This window comes from Ochotona curzoniae, unplaced genomic scaffold (genome assembly GCF_017591425.1).
Source record: "Ochotona curzoniae isolate NIBS_2020 unplaced genomic scaffold, NIBS_Ocur_1.0 contig_883, whole genome shotgun sequence".
NCBI classification, from domain to species: Eukaryota; Metazoa; Chordata; class Mammalia; order Lagomorpha; family Ochotonidae; genus Ochotona; species Ochotona curzoniae.
Genome location: NW_024466599.1, coordinates 25927681 through 25948501, shown reverse-complemented (window position 1 = coordinate 25948501; position 20821 = coordinate 25927681). Strand labels below are relative to the sequence as shown.

The following is a 20821-nucleotide window of genomic DNA, read 5'->3' as shown; positions in this document are numbered from 1 at the left end:
GAGTGGTCCTGGTTTTCTGAGGTTTAGCTAAGATCTCATGTTGCTTTGTCTTCGGTGTCTTTGACATCATCTTAGACATATTTAAATGTTCTGTTATCCATATTCTTAGAACACATGATAAAATGCTTTTACAGCTGTTATCATGGTGTTGCTAAAGTTACTTGCTTTCATTTCTGTTTTTTGGGGATCCCCTTGCCTCCACTCCAATGTGACCACAAACTGGATTATTTGTAGCAGCCAGGGTGGTGCTTGGCACATGGTAGATACTCTGTAATAGGTCGTTAAGATTAATTATGAGATTATGTTTATTTAAGCTTATGATTGGGATGTTGGGTTATGTATTAATAGACGGAAGCAAAATTAACGCAAGACTTCTTTTAGTATATTATAATTATTAAACGCTTTTTGCTATTTTACCTAGTAAAGACAAATTGAGGGACCTAGCTAAGTATCGAATGTGGTTGTTAGGTATGAAATCTACGTATTTATTCCATAATCAGATGGAAAATGAATAGTAAGCGAGAAAGATTGGCAGGGCAAAAAGCTAAGTGATAAAACTGGGGAAAAATGAGTGCAGTGATATTTTAGTGCATTGGCATAAAAAAAAACACTATTATGAAAGAAATAGAGGTTCTGAGATATTTTTCAGGGAATGTAATCATTCCATAAGGAGACTGCGGTAGGAGACACTCTGGCTGGTGGTGAATACAACAGGTTTTAACATATTTTGTCTTTCTTTAGATTTTTTTTAATGTTATTTCATTCTTTTTCTTACATTTATTTATTTTTTAATATATATCTTTTTATTAAGTTTATTTTGGTAAAATTTGTTGTAGTTTTCCCTACGACCACTAGAATGCACTGTAATGCAGGGTTTTGTGTTCAAAAACGCTTTTCTTGTTGATGTAGTGTATAAATATTACATAAACTTAATGCAGTTTTATTGCCATTTTTATTTAAAAGATTTAACATAATATGTTGGCAGGCCGATTATATTACATTGCTTTTTGACCCTTAAGAAAGAAGTGTTTTAATTTGGCTTATGGTAGATGGATGTACCTGTATGGTTTTGGAAAATTCTAATATTGACAGTTACATTAAGAACCTTGTTTACTTTATGATAATTCTAAATCAGATTAGTATTATAAACCTTACCCTTTAATAGTAGCATTATTATAAATATAAGTTTGAAAACATTTGGTCTTGAGATGATGAAATCTTTGTGATTAAGACATATATTGAGAACAGTGTAAAAGATATTCCAGATAACATGGACTAACGAAAGAGAACTATGTATGCACAGTTGGTTAATAAATATAACAAGAAGGTAGACCTTTTCTGCCTCAATGCACTGATTTTCTTTCCAAGGAATTTTTCTTAATGGATGCCTTATGTATCATATATCATCTAGTGATGTACTGTTTTGCATGTATCTGCGCACACACGTTAAACTTGTGTTTGGGCTTACTGAACGTAGTATTTTGAACCTTACTTTTTTGCTTAAGCTTAAAGGTCAGTTCATTTCAGGAAGCAAGTATTCTTTTATACATAAACACCTGAGGTATGAAGCTTAATCAAGTATCCAGAAAAATTCCATTACTTTATACATACAAGCTGTTAACAGTTTTATGACAAGCTTTCCATTAGTTATTTAAAAAGAAAAAGAAGAGGCATTTAAAATTTGGCCATGTCACTCTTTCCTTGATTCCTTACGACTTTGTTTCTTTGGTGTTTTGAATTATATTCTTTTTGTTAATGCCTAACTCGTAACACATTGAATATTCTTGTAAGTGGTCTCAGTATTTGGGAATGGGAGGTGGAGCCAGCTAAAGTGTGCATATATGTCAAGCAGATGTGGACATTTTTAGCTAATATTTCAGAAATACCTACCTTTTTTTAGATTACTTTTCGGGTGTCAGATTGTTAAATCTGAAATGGTGCAATCTGATTAATTAGAAACAATAGCATTATGTTAACTTTTAAAAAGAAGACGGACAGTCTTCCCTAGTCATAGTTCTTGCACAGCAAAGGCCAAAGGATCTGTGTTCATTCCCACTGCAGTATCTTTTCAACATGGAGGATTTGGATTTGATTGGTGTTCCCCCCCTCTCCCTTGTTCACTGCCATGAACACTTGGTAAATTATAATTACCTGACAGGACATAGAGTGTTATAGATGAATTTTATTTGTAAAGTGCTTGACTTTGATTTTTTTTTTTTACAAGTTTACTTCACAGTTCAATTTTTTTGACTACTTTCAGTAATGGAATTCAACTCTGGCAACCATTAAAAAGTTTGAATACTATAGAAACTATAATGGTGTAAGTTTAATTTGTGATCACAAGATTAATGATTCCCAGTGTTATTCCTTTCTTTTGTTTTAGTGACACTTGATGGTGTAATAGTGACAATAGGCAATTACTTTTATATTATTACTTTGACAACATGGAAGGCAATGAGCCTTTGAAAATTCTCTAGGAGTGATTAATCAAAACTGCATACTAATGACTACTCCTATTATGTATCATAAAGTTAATTTAAATATGTTTTAAGATGGTTTGTATTTTCTCATTTCTTTGTTAGAGCCAAATACCACAAGTTGAAATATGGGACAGAATTGAATCAGGGAGATATGAAGCCACCAAGCTATGATTCTGGTAAGCTATTTTAAAGGAAGTATAAGAGAAAAAAGTTAAATCCAATATTTTTATAGCAAGAACATTTATAACTGTAAGCTAATTTCTAATTACGTGTGTGTTATATTTTTTCTGTTCTGTTTATCATGTGGCAGTAATCTCTAAGATCACTTATATAATTTTCCACTGCCTTCCTCCCTTTACCCTCTTTCCCTTTCTCTTAGTTTCCCATTTCCTGCTTGTGTTCTGCACTGACTGGAAGGATTGGAATTAATGGGTAACATGTACCAACTTACCCTTGTCTTGCTGGATCTGCCCAGCATTAATGGAAATTTTGAGATGTGCAGTACAAATTACATCCTGTCCTTGAAATCCTGAAAGAGTAGGAACTGCCGAGGTGAGAGGGTTCTCAGAGCGCAGAGGGATTCCTATTTTGTATTTTGTTACAGATTCTATAGCCAGCGTAGGTTTAAAACCTAAAACTTTTTTGCGTTATTCTTTTTTCCTACTCCCACTTTCTTCTTCACACTACCAGCTAGTACAAAATAGTACTTGTAAAAAATATATATACATATATAATTTGCTCAGTAGTAAGTTGTTAGGGAAAACAAAGAAATTATTCAGATGTTATCACTGTGTTTCATCTGAGTATATTTTTGGTATAATTTCAAATTAGGTTCCTTTCATTTATGTAATTTTACTGAAATGCCTACCTGTGCTAGAGACTTTATGTGTCTGTATTAACATCACTTGTTAAATCAGTTACTCGATAAATATAACATTTTTTCATGTGTGTATGAAATTTAAGTTAAGAGGAGTAAAGAAACTACCTTAAATCATACAACTGTTAAGTGTAGGGTTATGGAAGCAAATCCAGATCTGTCTGACTGCTAGCTACATACTCCCCATGCTGGTTCTGTATTTTACATTGTATGAAAGAAGTTTCCAAAATGATTTCTAATAGTGCTGCCAGTTTTGTATTTAAATCACTTTAGTGCTCTGTTACCATTTTTCTGTAGCTAAATATTAAGTCCTTGAGATTTAGAGAAATAGTAATTGATCAATGATGTATTTTTTTCCTTTTTTTGTTATAGTTTTTACTTGTCTGCTAGCTTAAAAAGTGCTTAAATTTTGCAAAAATAATTTTAAGCAAATCTGGGCTCTTTGTTAATGCCTGTTTAAAAAATATTTTGTCTGCTTCAAAGAAATGATTTTAATTAAAACTACATTTAAAAGTTTTCATTTCCCATTTTTTTTACTATACTTACTTACGTTTGCTTTAATGTTTAAAAGTGACTTTAAGATATACATTTATTAGTATGGAAACCAGATTACAATGTATAGAAAACATTTATGGGTAAATAGTACAGCTCAGTGGAAAGAGCTGGGGTGTTGGAATCAATTATGAATTTCTCTGTTCTGATGCTTAAAATCCCCGTGATATTAATTAATTTCTCTGGTGTTTTATCATTCCTAAACTGTAACTTATTCTTGGACCTATTCCTAACTCAGATATTTTTTCTTATATACAGTTCCAAATTAAACATTTGTATCATTCCATCTATGTTTCCAACCATCAATTCATCTGAAACATTTTAAGTATTTCATCCTTGTCATATCCAGAGAACAAGACAGTACTTTATTGGATTTTATAGGGAAAGTAAACAAAGAATTGATTGTAATAAAATATGATATGTATAACAGAGACGTAAATGTTACTGAGCATAGCAACTGGGGAACAAAATGGAGTCTAAATGATCAAAGGTTTCTTTTTTTTTTTAAAGATTTAGTTTTATTATTTTTTTTATTGGAAATAAAGGCAGATATACAGAGAGGAGAGACAGAGAGGAAAATCTTCCGTCCCATGATTCACTCCCCAAGTGAGTGCAACGGCCAATGCTATGCTGATCCGAAGCCAGGAGCCTCTTCCGGGTCTCCCACGCGGGTGCAGGGTCCCAAAGCTGCTTTCCCTGGCCACAGGCAGGGAACTGGAAGGGAAGCGTGGCAGCCGGGATAGAACTGGCGCCCATATGGGATCCCGGGCGTGCAAGGTGAGGACCTTAACCACTTGCGCCACTGCGCCGGGCCCTGATCAAAGGTTTCTTGGAGAAAGGTTACCTTTGACATCTGAATGACAAGACAAGTAGGGATATTTTTGAATGAGAGGTAGGGAAGAGTTTTAAATAGCAGTAAGGCTTTGTGTGTGGCACTTTGAAGAATAGGATAATTGGATAGTAAAGAAAACAAGGAAAGGAGTGTTGCTAGATATTGCTGGAGAGCTAGCTAGAGGGTAGAATGTTATGAAAGTAGTGAAATAAGCTAAGGAGTTTGCACTTTTCTTAAGAGTGATGAGAGGACTTTTGAAGGATTCTAATTAGAGCTTTGTAATCAGATTATCTTTGATTATGTCAACTGTAGTATGGAAGATGGATTAAAGAGCAGCGAAACTGGAGAAGAGGATATGAGTTAGAGAACTGTTATAGCCACCTGGGTAAATCAGAGAGATTACCTTAACAGGTGACAGTAGAGTTGAAAATTGTGTTAAATAAATAGAAGAAAAGTAACATCCACAGGAACTTGCTCCTGATTGAATTAAGGAGATAAAAGAAGTGACAAGTTAAAGCTAACTCTCACGTTTATAGTTTTAAAAACCTAGACTAGGAGTAGAACAATGATGAGTTCATCTTTTGGATTTTTTTTCAGATAGTCAAGTTAAGACAGTGCGGTAGGGTGGGTGGGTCTTGGGCTCAAGGCGAAGATATAGGTTAGGTATGTTGATTTGGACAGTATCAGCATGTAGTATTGATGGAACTACGTTGAAGCCATTGCAGGAGAAGAGAATACTGAAGAATCTTAGGTAGAAGAGTAAGAGCACTTGAATGGAACCCTGTGGAGTGACAGCATTTAAAATACAGATAGGGAAAACTGATAAGGCTACTTTAATAGCAAGAGGAAAGTCAGAACAAAATTTCCAGAAGGAATTAGTGTTCAGCACTCCTGAGTAAATCTCAGATGGGTAGAGTCCCTGTAGGAGTTACTGATATACAGTTCACTGAGCACTTTATGGTCTTCAGTTTGAGAGAGAGAGGGTGGCAGGACAAAGGCATGAGTTGAATATGAAAACTGGATTAGTATAATCGACTATCAGGGAGCCTAGGAGATGAGAAGGCAAAAGAGCATCAGAGGGCAGTTGCTGAAAGCACGAGTCGGGGAAGGGAGATAGGGAGAGTTGTGTTTCTTAGGGAAGGAGCAGTGAAAGGGGGAAATAGCAGTGCCAGTGCTGTGGTGCAGTGTGTTAAGCCGTCTGTGACACAGGTATCCCATATCGGAGCCATGGCTCAAGTACCAGCTGCTCTGGATCTGCTTCTGATCCAACTCCCCACTGATGCCGCCTGGGAAGGGGGCAGAAGATGGCCAAAGTGCTTGGGTCCCTGCCACCTGGATGAGAAACCCAGAAAGAGTTCCTTGCTCCTGGCTTTAGCTTGGCCCAACTTCACTGCTGCCATTTGGGGTTGTGAGCCAGGGTATGGAATCAGTCTCTGTTGCTCTCTGTAACTGCCTTCCAAATAAATAAATAAATAAATAAATCTTTTTAAAAGAAAGTAGACATATTTAGAATAGGAAGATATATAAAGAAAGAATAGGAATTCCTGAAAGAAAAACATGGCTTATTATTACCAAGAGAGAACATGAGAGTTAGGCTTGAGGTTTGTAGATTTGGGATTCAGCTTGGTGGTGAGTATTTAAGGGACTTATCCATATGATAGCCTTATGTCTGGGATAGGATTGTTTGCTACAGGTAAGTCAGACAACTATGAAAAGTAGAGACTTAGAATACTGAGGTGAGTAGAAGAATACTAGGATTAAGAAAACGAATGGTCTTGTTGGGGTGTGTGATTATGAATTTAAATAGAGGCAGTAGTTACACATTTGGTAGCCTGGCTGGAGTCAGAATGTGGAGTCAGTAGTTGAATTCACTGAATTCGTGGAGGGACAGTGTTACAAGAAAGTAAAGAATTTTGGCAAAAGAGTGACAGACTGTGGACTAAAATTAGAGAAAGAAGAAAGTGAAGCTGAAAAGAAGCTCAAGTTAAAAGTGTGCCACTGGGGTCTAGAACTGTTCAGCTACTTTGTTCAGTAAAGGGCCAGATTGTAAATATTTATGGCTTTGTAGGTGGTATGTTCTTTGTCACAGCCACTCTGGCATTGTAATAGGAAAGACATAGACAGTATGTAATTGAATGAGTGTGTCTGTGTTCTGATGAAACTATAAATCAGGCATGGATTTGACCTGAGGGCAGAGGACTGCGTGAGTTGAAGTAGCTGAGCCTGTGGTTGTGTGTTTGGAGAGTGAGTGCATGGCAGTTGTGGAGGCCGGTAGTTGTGCAGACAGAAGCCAAAGTGCTCTCCCTCTGCGGATCCGGACTTGGCTGGGGAGGGTGTGTGATGGAGAGGAGGCCTGACCCAGGCTAAGGACAGTGATGAGGGGGCACTAGAAAGTGTGTCTCCAAATAGCATTTTTCACAATTTATATTTCCTTCTAATTTTGTTTTTCATTGTAGTGAATCTTTTATTTCTACTTTGGGATACTTAACATCTCAGGCTGTGTGAAAGACAACTACTTGTCTTTGCTATCTTAATTTTTCCTGTTTGAGTAGTACAAGCCAGATAATTATTGAAAATTGAATAATTTTATTCAATGAGACAAATTCTTTTTTTCTTTTAATGGTTCATTTATTCTACCAAAAAGTCAGAGCTACACAGAGAAAAAAGGAAGGAAATACAAAGAGAGGGAGAGAGATCTGTCTCTGGCTCTCTCTTGAAGTGGCTGCAGTAGGCAGAGCTGGGCCTGTCTGAAGCTGCGTGCTCAGAGCTTCTTCAGAGTTTCCCATGTGGGATGTGAGGGCAATCTGGCTGCGACATCTGTCACCCCATTGATCGGCAGGGTTGATTCCGCTGATCTGGCTGGCTGGCTGGGTGTCCCCTTCCTCCCTCAGCGCTCCATGTGCGTCCCCACTAGAGGACCGGTCTTTGGTCAAGGGAATACAAATAGCTGCGCTCCCCTGCTAGAACCTCCAAACAAGCTCTCAGAGTTTACCATGCGGGTGCAGGGTCCGAAGGCCTTGGGCCATCCTCTGCTGCGTTCCCAGACCATTATCAGGACTGGATGGGAAGTGGAACAATTGAGATTCGAACTGCACCTGTTATGTGTTGCTGGTGCTGCAGATGGAGGATTAAGCTTATATGCTACCATACCTTAACCCCGAAACTCTATTTTTTTTTAAAAGATTTATTTATTGGAAAGTCAGATATACAGAGAGGAGGAGAGACAGAGAGGAAGATCTTCTGTCCGATGATTCACTCCCAAAGTGGCTGTAACACCAGGTGCTATGCCGATCCGAAGCCAGGATCCAGGAACTTCTTCCAGGTCTCACACGCGGGTGCAGGGTCCCAAAGCTTTGGGCTGTCCTCGACTGCTTTCCCAGGCCACAAGCAGGGAGCTGGATGGGAAGTGGAGCTGCTGGGATTAGAACCTGCGCCCATATGGGATCCCAGGGCGTTCAATGCGAGGACTTTAGCCGCTAGGCCACGCTGCGAGGCCCAAAAGTATTTTTTTAATGAGATGTTTAGCTCACTTGTATTAGTGTGATTACCATATAGCATTGTGTTAAATGTAAATAGCATTACATTTAGTATTAGACTAATACTAGACTATACTTCTAGCTGTACAAGTTAATTGTTCCATTTCGTTTCTTTAATAATGACTGTGTTATTTTAGTCATTATGTTTGGTTAAAAGGAACATCTGTAACTTATTACAGCTTATCTTCAAGTAATAATACTGTTTCAAGTGTAATATGAGAATCTTATAATAATGCTTTTATTTCTTCTCACCTTGCCTTTTTATTATTGTATATGAAAGATACTGTCATCTTACTTTGTATATAGTTTATAACATTTGTTAATGCTATAAATTAATATAATATAATCTAAATGATATATAAATGTATTAAGCTATATATATAATATAGTATAAACTATATACTGTGTTATTACTTTTGTTTCAACAGTTAATTCTCTTTCAGTGAGACTTAAAAACAGGAAATATTTCCAGTGCTCATCACTCATTTTTGTAGTTTTATATTTCCATCTGGTATCATTTTGCTTCAGTCTTAGCGACTTTCTTAAAAGCATTTCTTGCAGTAATGACTCTTTTCAGTTTTTGTAATGTTTGTCAGTTTCGCTAAGTGGCATTGTTGCTGAAGAAATGAACACCTGCTGTCACCCTTTGTTTTTGTTTATTCAATGTGACCCTTTTCCTCTGGCTGCAGCTAAGATTTTCTTTTTGTCATTGATTCTAAGCAATTTTATTATGTGCCTTGGTATAATTTCCTCTTTCTTCCTGTGATTGTGACTTGTTGAGTTTCTTGGATGTGTGGGTTAGTAGTTTTCTTTAAATTTGGAAACCTTAGGCATTATTTCTTGAGATAGTTCATTTGTTGAACCTCCCTGTGTTGTGATCTGGAATTACCAAGGCAGAAGCTGGGACACAAGGCTCACTTCTGCTTTCCTTCTGTCAAGAATCACCATCCTCTGTTGACTTACATCTAGTGTCTTGAAAACATTGTTTTGTCTCTTTTATACTTAACTTCAAGTAAGAGGGTAAATCGATGGCTGAGTGGCTAAATGTTTGTCTTGTATGCACTGGGATTCCATATGGGCGGTGGTTTGTGTCCTGGAAGCCCCATTTACCATTCAGCTAGCTCCCTTCTTGTGGCCTGGGAAAGCAGCAGAGGATGGCCCAAGGCCTTGGGACTCTGTACCCACGTGGGAGACCTGGAAGAAGTTCCTGGCTTCATTAGAAGATGGCCAAAGCCTTGGAACTCTGTACCCACATGCACACTTGGAGGGAGCTCCTGGTTTTGGATTGGCTCGGCTTGAGCCATTGCAGCCACTTGGGGAATGAATCAGCAGGTGGAAGATCTTTCTGTCTCTCTTCCTCTCTGTAAATTTGCCTTTCCAGTAAAAGTATAAATAAGTAAATAAATCCTTAAAAAAAGGAGAGTAGATCTAATCCCTATTACTCCAACTTGACAGGAAGTGGCCATCAAATAAGTATTCTTAATTAATTAAGATTTACTTTAAAAATCTTCACTTTCATGAAATGTTGCCTTTTACCCTCAATATAACAAGAATGAATCTGATATTTGGCAACTATTTACTCAAATGGAAAGAACTGTGAGCTTAGCCTTGATAGAATATAAGTGATTTGATTTTGAGAGGATAGAAGTATATTCATATTTCACTTGTCTCACTTACTTCCTTATATACATTAAAACTGGCCATCTTTACTGTTCTGTGAACATGTACAGTCTGTGGCTGCTCCCTTTCTTCTCCTTTTTTTTTTTAAGATTTACTTACTTTTATTGAAAAGTCATATTTATAGAGATCGGGGAGACAGAAAGAGCTTCCACCTGCTATCTCTTTTTCCAGATGGCCACAGTGGCCAGCACTGAGCTGATCTGAAGCTTGGAGCCTCCCGAGTCTCCCATGTGGGCATGGAGTCCCAAGGCATTTGGGCCATCCTCCACTGCTTTCCCAGGCCACAAGCAGACAGCTGGAAGGGAAGTGGAGCAGCTGTGACGTGAATTAGTGCCTGTATGGGATCCTGGTGCTTATAGGCTGAGGATTAACCAGTTGAACTATTGTACTGGCCATGATTACACCCTTTTCCAGTCTAGCCCTCCCTCCCCATTGAAATATTCTGGCAACCAGTAATCTATTTTCCATTTTTATAGCTTTGCCCTTTGCTGGAAGTGTTTGAGGCTTATTATCTTTGTATATGTCAGGATTCATTTCATTGTTGTGGAGTAACACTTCATTAAATTGATGCATTATTGTAACATCAGTGGCTGCTGAAATAGGTAGAAGCAGTTGAGTATGTCTGAGAATGGAATAGAAAGGATTTAGGCCTATTCTGATGGGAGATGAAGTACCTTAAAACTTGTTAAAATGCTGATGTAAATGTTCTTACCTGGCCAGTACAGGTTATATATTTGGCATGCGCTACACTGTAGCACGTGGTGTAGCATACAAATTCCTGTATTTATGTATCAGTGAAAATAAGATGCGTAATTTTTTCTTTGGTTTTTGGCCTTATTTCTGCCTTTCTTTTTTTAAACTATATCCTCTTTGAAATTATCTTCTGAAAAAACTTTACTTGGAGTTTGTTTTCCTCATTTTCTTACTGCCAGTCTACTTTATTATTATTCTTGGTATATTACAGGGCATACCTCATTAGTTCAGAGTCATATCTAATTCTTACTTTCAATCACCTGGATCTTCAGTTTTCTGTCATTGTAGTAACAGACAACAGGTGAAGAAAAATGTTGTGATTCTAGAATGACACAGCTAAAAGTTTATCCTTTGAAATCCACTTTGTCTTTTTAACATAGAATTAAACACCTGCTTTAGGAAGTTGTAAGGATTAAAGGAGATAATGTGTGTGACACAATGACTGAAACAAAATGTAATGTGATTAATTTCAAGTGTAAACAATGCATTTTCTAGTTTCTCTGATACTTCTGCTTGATAAAATCCTACAGTTTCTTACACGTTGATCAAAGAATGATAAAAAGTATGAATTCTTTAAGTTGAGTTGGGAAATTTTTCAGTCTGGGCTTAGAATGAAGGAAACTTAAATTTCACTGACTTGAAAGAATTCAGCTTCTACCTAATGATGAACCTAAGCTATAAAAGGCATAGAAGATTTCTGTTCAAAAATATCATTGAAAGTTTTTTATTTAATAGCTACTGGAGGAAACATTGGATTAAAATTATTTTATATGTCTATATTTTTTTAACCAAATTGGCTATTTCATTATCGTATTTGGGCATTTTGCTCACGGTCTGATGTGACACTTTATACTTTTATTTGACTCTTTTGGGTGACTGATTGCATAGGTCTTTGTCCTGGAGGACAATTGCCTGGCTTCCTAGTGATAGAGAAAATACTGTTTTAGCTCTACTCCAAGGTAATCCACTAGCAGCAACCAATTTGTGTTTGAGTTTCGCTATAGAAGTGAGCATTGCAAAGAATTTACATTGTTTTAAAATAGATCTTACAATTGCAGTATAAACAGATTTTTTGATCTTTTAAGTCTTTATTGGGCTTTTTCAATGAGTTACGATGTCTTAAACAAGTCACTTTTATTATGATTTGATTTTTCTAGATGAAGGTAATGAAACAGAGGTGCAGCCACAACAGAATAGCCAGTTAATGTGGAAACAAGGTCGGCAGCTACTCAGACAGTAAGTATCCCAAGGTTAAATTATCCACGGTTAAAAATGAAAAAGTTATTTTCATGAGATTGTGTTTATTTTCTATTGTCAATAAATAATGTTTTTTATTATCATATCTTTGTGGGAAAACTTCACTTCCTCCATGTGCTAGAGTTTATATTATTGAAAGATCTTATACCATTAAAATTACTCTCTTTATTGCATCTTTTAGGCAAGAATTTGCATGTTTAGTCAGTGATTATATATGACTTTTTGTGTTTAAATTTGTTTGAAATGCACTGGGGAAATTTTTGAATTCTCCAAATTTGTAAATATTGTGTAACATACACTTTTTTGTAAAGAGTGTGTACCTGTGCCTCTGAGGAGGAGATAACAAGGCGTTGGGGTTGTGGTGTCAGGAGGGGAATAGACGCACCGGCTCAGTGCCTGTTCTTGCATACCATCTTTGACAACTGGTACTCAGCCTTGGGACTCGGTCAAGTGAGATATATTGCCTGATTTGGGGTTTTGGAGCTACTTAAATCTAGTTCGAACCTGTGATTTCTAAGTTGAATTCATAATAGGAAGAGAATATTAAAACATCTCCTTATATCTCTTTTTCTGTTTGTTTGTTTGTTTAGACAAGGAAGAAAAATGAGACTTTTACTAAGGTGTAATAAATGTATTCTCACTAATATGTAATAAAAAGTGCTGTCACTTTAGTTTTAAATATAACTTAGGTATTTTTCTTTTTCATGAAAAGTGGTGCTCTTATTTTGTTATAAGAAGTTGTTTCAGAAGGAGCTCTCTGAGAGATATTTTAGAAAACTTAGAAATCCATTAGTCAAAGAAAAGATGGCATTTTAATCAATGAATAATGAAGTAACACTTTAATAAAATTATCTTATGGCAAGAGGATTTTTTTTTGAAGAGAATTTTTCCTAAAAGTTTATTCATATCTTGTTTGAAAGACAGAGCTGCAGATAGGCAGAGAGGTCGTCCATCTGCTGGCTCACTCCTCAAGTGCCCACAGTAGCCAGGGACTCACCAGGGGGACGTCTCAGTTGGTAACATAAACCACTCCATTGAACACCTACCCTGCATGAGCAGTTTTAAAATAAGTATCTGTAATGTGATGTGATTTTGTTGCCAAAGTGAGATATGTATCACATGCTATTTACAAATATTATTATTTGTAACTCTTGTAGTAACATGCTAATAAATATTAAGTTCAAAGAAATTGAATTTTATTCCAAATTTTAAGACTTTTCTGTAAATATTGGATGGAATTGAAAAGCAAGCATCTTGATTTGATAAGACAGACTTACTTCATATGATTACACATCTTTTTCAGGTATCTCTTTTATTTCTAATAATGACTAAAATCAAATCCTGGGTCTCATGTTGTGGTGCTGTGGATTAAGCTGTCACCTGCAGTGCTGGCATTTCATATTTCTGATTGAATTTCTGGCTGCCACATTTCCCATTCAGCTGCCTGCTAAGTCACCTGAGAAAGCAGCAAAGATGGTCCACATTCTTGGACCCCTGCAGCCGGTGTGGGTGATGTGACAATCCAGATGGATTTCTGGACTCGGCTTTAGCATGGCCCCCAGCCCTGGTTATTGTGGCTACTTGGAGTATGAAAAACCAGTGGAAGGAATCTCTCTCTCTCTCTCTCTCTCTCTCTCTTTCTCTCTGTAACTCACATTTCAAATAAAAGAATAAAACTTTGAAGAAAAATCAAATCATAAGACAAATTCAAACTGGTTGTCCTTCACCTTTTTTTCCTTATTCATCTAGTGGAGTCCATTCTTCCTTTTATTTTGCTTTTGCCTAGCATTTGTCAATCATGTTTCTTACTGTCATTTGCCTTTTTTTTTTTTTTTTTTTTTTACAGTTTTGCAATTGCTGATTATGGTCTTTTGTGTAAATGTTGGTAGGATGGGAGCGCTTTCTACCTACTGGAGCCAGGATTAGGTGTGTCTTCGGAGGAAGACAGCTGAGGAGGGCAGAGTGGCATAGTAAATAAGTGATAGAACAGACTTAACACTCAGATCTAACTCAGGGTGAAGTATGTCCTCTCTGTTTTGTTGCTTCTCTGTAACGTACACATGTACATACACACACAGCACAGTTTGCTTGCAGTCTATTTTTTTTTGAGTTCTCTCTTGCTTGAAGCTTGCCTGTTGTAGCAATGACTCTTGCGAAATGTTCTGTTCTTGTTGTGTAGTTAACCAGATAGGCCAAACAATTGATCCATGACATTTTACACTAGACGTTAACAACAACAACAAAAAACCCCTACTGAGATCACTATAATAAAATAGCAATTTGGTAGAATTTGGGAAAGAGCTTTCTATAGTTCTGCAAAAAGCAAAGAATGTACAGTGATATATGTTAAAGAATAGCATCATCTTATGATACATGAATGGTCTATTGTATAGTTGTTTGATTTTTTTTTTCTCTGTGACTGTAGAGGCTGGTACTGCAAGAGGCAGCTCTTTCTGCAGCTGGAAGATTATTTATTAACAAGCCTTACCAGCATAATACTGTACTGTTAAGTCTTATGCAGGCAAGAATTTGAGAAAAATACTTTTATTTGCATGTTAAGTCATGAGCTATTGATTGCAGTGTGGCTGACTTGTAAGGATTGTCCTCACACAGGTATCTACAGGAGGTGGGCTACACAGACACTATCCTAGATGTGAAATCGAAACGAGTGCGAGCTTTGTTGGGCTTTTCAAGTGATGTCACTGACAGGGAAGATGACAAAAATCAGGACTCCGTTATAAATGGTACAGAGGCTGAAGTTAAAGAGACAGCAATGATTGGGTAAGTATTTTGTCTGAAAGTTGTTTTAGTTTTAATTTTTGCTCTCACGAGACATTTTTGCCTTTATGGGTCTTACTTGTACTTTTAGTGAAGTAAAAATAATTTAGTGGCAAGCTTAATAAAAATGCTAAAAATTCATTTGGTTACAAGGCAACCCAGGGGATTACAGTTAATATTTATGATTATTTTAATTCAAGAATACTTTTTATTTAGGGTTTTTTTGTTTTGCTTCAGATTTATTTACTGTAGATTTTTAATATCTAAAGTTCAGATACTTGCTATAAGAATGTCATAATCTTACGACATTCTTATAGCAACATAAGTTCAACATAAATTCAACATAAATTTCTAGGAAAGAAATTTCACGTGGTGTGACATAGAAAATGTATATATACTTAAGTCTTTAGAAATAAAGCTATTCTTAGCCACTTTTTTTATGTAATAATGTTATAGCTCATTTTTCCCATGAAGTAAAATACCTAATTTTAAGTATTTATTCTTTAATTGATTAAAATATGTTGCTTTTAATGTTGGATAATAAACCATACACTTAATTGTACTTGAATATGACAGTTCAGTAAGGAAATTTTTTAATAGAAAAAGCTTGTGGTTTTTTTTTAAATAGATTATAAAAGCTAAGATTGTGTAAAAATCTAAAGTGTAATGTTACGTTATTTTAACACCTGTCAAGACTGGAATGGTTTTAATCTCTAAATTTTCAGTGAGTACGTAATTCCTGTTATTTAGAATATAGGCTAAAATTATATAGTTAAAGACTCAAAGTGGGACTTTGAACCCTGGTCATTGAGACCTTCTTAAATGTATTTTATAATAGTTAAAATAAGCATTTATGCACTTGTATTTATAAGTGGAAAATGAAATTATTTTTCTGTATAGACATGTGGACAAAGATTTAATTCAGTAAGTTAATGGCATTAACTTGTCTTTTGAAACTAACAAACCCAATATTCTGAATCTATCAGTGTTCCACAGGGGTAGGAACACCAGAGCATACAACTGATAATAGATTTGAAATTTAAGGTTTATCTCTTTTGGGAACTTTATTTATAGTTGTGGCTACGTGTTTTCCCCCAGGAAAGTACCTTTTTTTAAAATTTAAGACGTTCTTTAAAATGTAGAGAAATCATTCTTTTTCTGACCAATAGTAAACTATTTACTAGAAAAACTTTGAAGAAATTAAGCACAAACTTAAATATTTGAAAATGTACTTCTAAAAAATAAATGGTTATTTATCAGCCAAATCAAAGGATGTAGTAATACTAATTTGAGTATTGCTTTTAGTAATTTTTTTTGCATATTTGCTCTTTTTATCTCACTAGCTGTTTAACAGAAATATAAAATCAACGTAGAAAAATGATGTGAAAACTCGTATATAGGGTCAGAGGAAGAGTTGCAGACAGCAACTCTTTCAATAGAGAGAGACATGATAACAATGTCTTTTAAAATTTTTTACTTGCAAAGCAGAGGGATGAGAACAGTTTCCAGATTCACTAGTTAACACCTTGGCTGTCTGCAGCAGCTGAGGAGCCAGGCCAGGCCAAAGCCACGAGCCTCGCGTATGAGCGACAGGGACTTCGAAGCCTTTGCCGTCATCTGAAGCCTGCTCGGTGCTCACTAGCAGGGAGCGGTAATTGGAAGCAGAGTTGGGCCTTGAACCCAGTTACTTCCGTATGGAGTATGGGGTCTTAACTGCTGTGCCAAGCACCTACCCAAAGAAAACTACTTTTTTTTTTTAAAGAAATGTATTAAAGTTGACATAATAACCAAAGTCATATGGAGTCAGTAGATGGTGAATTACTTAGGCTAGATTACCACTAATCTGAATAGCGTTGATTACAGAAGCCTTTTGTAGGAGAAACCACTTCTTACATTACTTTCTCAATTAATTCACAGGCATGTAATAGAAAATAATTAATGAATATAGTGGTTGGACTTGGGGCTTATAATTATAAACACAATTAATGAAATGGCCAATTTGTATGCTAAGATTAAAAAGTTAACCTGGGACAGGGGTGGGGTATACACTGCAGTATAGTGTGTTAAGCTGCGTCTGCAGTGCCAGCCTTTCCGGCCCCACCCCCACCCCCCCCGCCATGTGGTCAACAGTTCGAGATCTGGTTACTCCACTTCCAGTTTGGCTCCTTGCTAATGTGCCTGGGAAAGCAGCAAGAGGATGGCCCCAGTGCTTGGGCCCCTGTCAGCCACTTGGGAGACGCAGAGGAAGCTCCTGGCTCCTGACTTCACCCTGGCCCAGCCCCTGTCCCTGTGGTCATTTGAGGAGTGAAGACTTCTCTTTTTCTGTCTGCCCCGCCCCCAATGCCTGTAACTCTGCTTTTCATATAACTATTTTTTTTTTAAAAGAAAAAGTTTAATTGAGCTTATGTGTATGTTTTAAACCAGAAAACCCGAGTTAACAGATTCTGCCTCTGTACTGGATAATTTCAAATTCCTTGAAAATGCAGCTGCAGATTTCAGTGATGAAGATGAAGATGATGACATTGATGGCAGAGAGAAAAGTGTCATTGATACTTCAACGGTGAGTTTAGGTGCTTAGATAATACCGATGCTTTTAAGAACTTTAACAATATATGTCCTTCAGTTCGTAACCTTTAACTCTTTTTCCTCTACAGATTTTTGGAAATTTATTCTTAAGAGGATAAATTTTTATTTAGAATTTAAGAATATTTTTAGAATAGCTGCTTTCTTTTAAAAGTCTTTACTCTCTGTTGATTAGTGAAACAATGCGACTTTTCTGTAGAGCTGGTGAACATGGTAAATGTCTTATCACATTGTACTGCTATTGCTGCTAAGTAGAGCTTCCCATCACATACTGTGCCCGATGGTGGCTAGTGTCAGCTTTGATCAACGTTGCTGTTCCCTCTCCTCAGAGGGGTGCTTTGCTTGTTTTTCAGACTTACAGAAATCTTCCATTGGAAATCTTCAGGATTGTTTAGATGCTTGTGTAGTTTTGTTCAGAGCATTGTAAGTTTATTGACTTTCCTGGTCAACTGTCTGGAATAAAAGGTGTCTAAATTATTGTTCCGTGTCTTTCTCCTTTTGTCCCCCATTTTCTTCTTTCCTCCCTTCCTCTTCCATTTACCCCTTTTCTTTTTCGTTTCATCTTTCTCCTCTTCCTTCTTTTTAAATTAAGAGATGAGGATATAATTTGCCTTATTTAGGAAAATATTCACATTTTCGTTTTCAGGATTATTTAGGTATAAATAGGAATAAAATCAAGTAATGTAAAGCAGATTAGAATTTAAAAGCTTGGGTTAAGACCCAGTTCTGCCACTCATTATGCTTCTTATAATAATAAACATTCATCCTATAGCTTAAAGAATTTAGTAAAGAGCAAAGAGACATTAAACATGACAATGATGTGTTGAACTATAATGTGCTTTCTAAATGTAGGTACTATGATTTTTTTTTTAATATCTTCCTCAGGATTTCATTAGATTCTTAAATTATTAATACCAGGTTATTGGGTTTTTTGGGCCACTATTGTAGACTGTCCTGTTACAGCACTGCTATGGATATATTTTTTTAAAGACAGATAAACAGAGAGGAGGAGAGACAGACAGGAAGATCTTCCATCTGATGATTCACTCCCCAAATGGGCGCTGATTGAAGCCAAGAGCCAGGAGCCTCTTCCGGGTCTCCCACGTGGGTGCAGGGTCCCAAGGCTTTGGGCCATCCTCGACTGCTTTCCGAGGCCACAGGCAGGGAGCTGGATGGGAAGTGGGGCCACTGGGATTAGAACCGGCGCCCATATGGGATCCTGGCATGTGCAAGACAAGGACCTTAACCCTTACGCCATTGTGCTGGGCACTGCTATGGATAATTTAAACTTCAAGTGTCACGATAACTTTCTCTTGTCCAGACTCGTATTAACTGTATATTGTCTTAGTTTGATTGAAAGAAAAAAGCAAACTTCTCTGACGCTTTTTCTTAATTACTCATCTGGAATTTATGCAACTTAGATTTCTGTGAGACAATTAAATGGAGAAATTATTTTTACAATCAGAATACCTTATTAATAGCTGACTGGCAAATAATAGCTTAGATTATGATAATGCAAGTTTTTGTTAATGATTAATTCAATTTAAGTGTATTAATGATCTGTAAGCTGATTAGTGAAATGTCTAGATTTTAATAGAAATTTTTAAATGTAAGCTAACCATTTGATTCCTTGATGAGTTGTCATTTAGTTTCTTTCTCAGAAATCAAATTCCTAAGTACCGTCTTCTAGTGACTGCAGATAGCAATGAGGTGACCAAGCAATGAAGATACATCTAGTATAAACTGACTAACCTCCACGCAAACACTTTACTAAAAATATTCTTGTAATTTTACAGACAAAAATGATGTTAAAACAAAGAATTGGTCTTGTTATAAGTGTTGCTAATTTTTGCAATATAGTAAGTTAATTTTCACAGTTGCAGGCTAATAACTACCTACCAAAAGAGTTTTTTTTTTCTTTTTTAAGATTTATTTATTTTTATTGGAAAGTCAGATATACAGACTGGAGGAAAGGCAGAGGAAGATCTGCCATCTGCTGGTTCACTCCCCAGGTGTCCACAATGGCCTGAGCTCAGCTGACCCAAAGCCAGGAGCCAGGAGCCAGGCAGGAGCTTCTTCCATGTCTCCCACATGGATGCAGGATGCTAATGCTCTGGGCGCCCTCCACTGCTTTCTCAGGCCACAAGCAGGGAGCTGGATGGGAAGCAGGGCCAGCTGCTGGGACACGAACTGGTACCCATATGGGATCCCAGCGCAAGGACTTTAGCCACTAGGTTACTCTGCCAGGCCCAGAAAGGTCTTTAGTAATCTATTATTATTATTATTGTTATTATTATTTAGTTTTAAAGTAAGATTTATTAGAAAAGCTGAGAAAAGAGGCTCCTTTCCTAGTGACAGGAGGGGGCTTTGAGATAAAAAGGACCCTCACCTCTCTCCATAGTGGCAGGAGGAAAAATGGAAAAGAAGATCCCTAGTAATCTATTTAATAGTAAGTAAGCTGTGATCTGGGATATGAATTGCGTTCTGTAGACGGAATGGCTGAAAATGATCTTACCGCTATGAGGTGTTGTGGCATTTAGTGGCTGTTATCCCATTTGGTGCCGATTGAAGTTCTGGTTACCCCACTGTATTGAAAATGGAGCATGGGCCTCATGCAGTAGCCTAGTGACTGGAGTCCTTATCTTGCAAGCACTGGAATCCCATATGGGCTCTGGTTTGTGTCCCAGCACCCTTGCTTCCCATCCAGCTCCCTGCTTGTGGCCTGGGAAGGCAGTGGAGGATGGCCTAATGCCTTGGGACCCTGTACCTGCGTGGGAGACCTGGAAGAAATTCCTGGCTCTTGGTTTTGAATTAGCTCAGCTCCAGGTGTGGCAGCCACTTGGGAAGTGAATCAGCAGACAGAAGATCTTCCTCTGCATCTCTCCTTCTCTTTGTGTATCTGAGTTTCTAATAAAAATAGATAAAAAGAAAAATATTCCATAAAGTTAAAGTTTTGGGGTCAGTGTTTTGGTCCAGTGATTGAATCGTTTGTGATGCTGGCATCCCTGTAAGCATTGGTTCCAGCTGGCTTCCTTTCTTCCTATTCAGCTCACCGCTAATGCACCTGGGAAAGTTGCAGAAAGTGATCCTTGCGAGAGACCTAGATGTAGTTCCTTGCTCCTGGCTTCAACCTAGACCAATTCTGGTTGTTGTGGCCATTTGGGTAGTGAACCTATTAATGAAAACCTCTTTTTTCTCTCTGTGTATACCTGTCTCTCTCTCTTTCTGTCTCTCTCTCGCTCTCTCAATTTGTCTTTCCAATAAATAAAGCTTTCAAAGAAGTAGAACTCTTTTAGCATCATGACAAAATCTTTGATTTTGTTGTGTCTAGTCTTTGTATGTACCAGGACAGTTAAGGTAGATAAGTTTCATCTGTGATGTCATATTTGCTGTGTTGGTAGTGACTCCTGGAGAGCTCTGATGGGAAGGATTTGTGAGACTGTATTATGTCTTCAATGAGAAGAGCTGTTATATGAGCTGTTACTGTGCCATG

General features: G+C 37.0%; 1 protein-coding gene across 3 annotated transcripts in view; it reads left to right on the top strand.

Annotated features, from left to right (window-relative positions):
• The window catches only part of STRN (striatin), a 100616-nt gene that overhangs the window by 53447 nt on the left and 26348 nt on the right, over positions 1-20821 (top strand). For all 3 annotated transcript variants that reach the window (XM_040993070.1, XM_040993071.1, XM_040993069.1), the window contains exons 3-6: positions 2583-2656; positions 11868-11946; positions 14581-14748; positions 17170-17305. In XM_040993070.1, coding sequence (XP_040849004.1) covers positions 2583-2656; positions 11868-11946; positions 14581-14748; positions 17170-17305 — 457 coding nt within the window. The remainder of the gene's footprint in view (positions 1-2582; positions 2657-11867; positions 11947-14580; positions 14749-17169; positions 17306-20821) is intronic.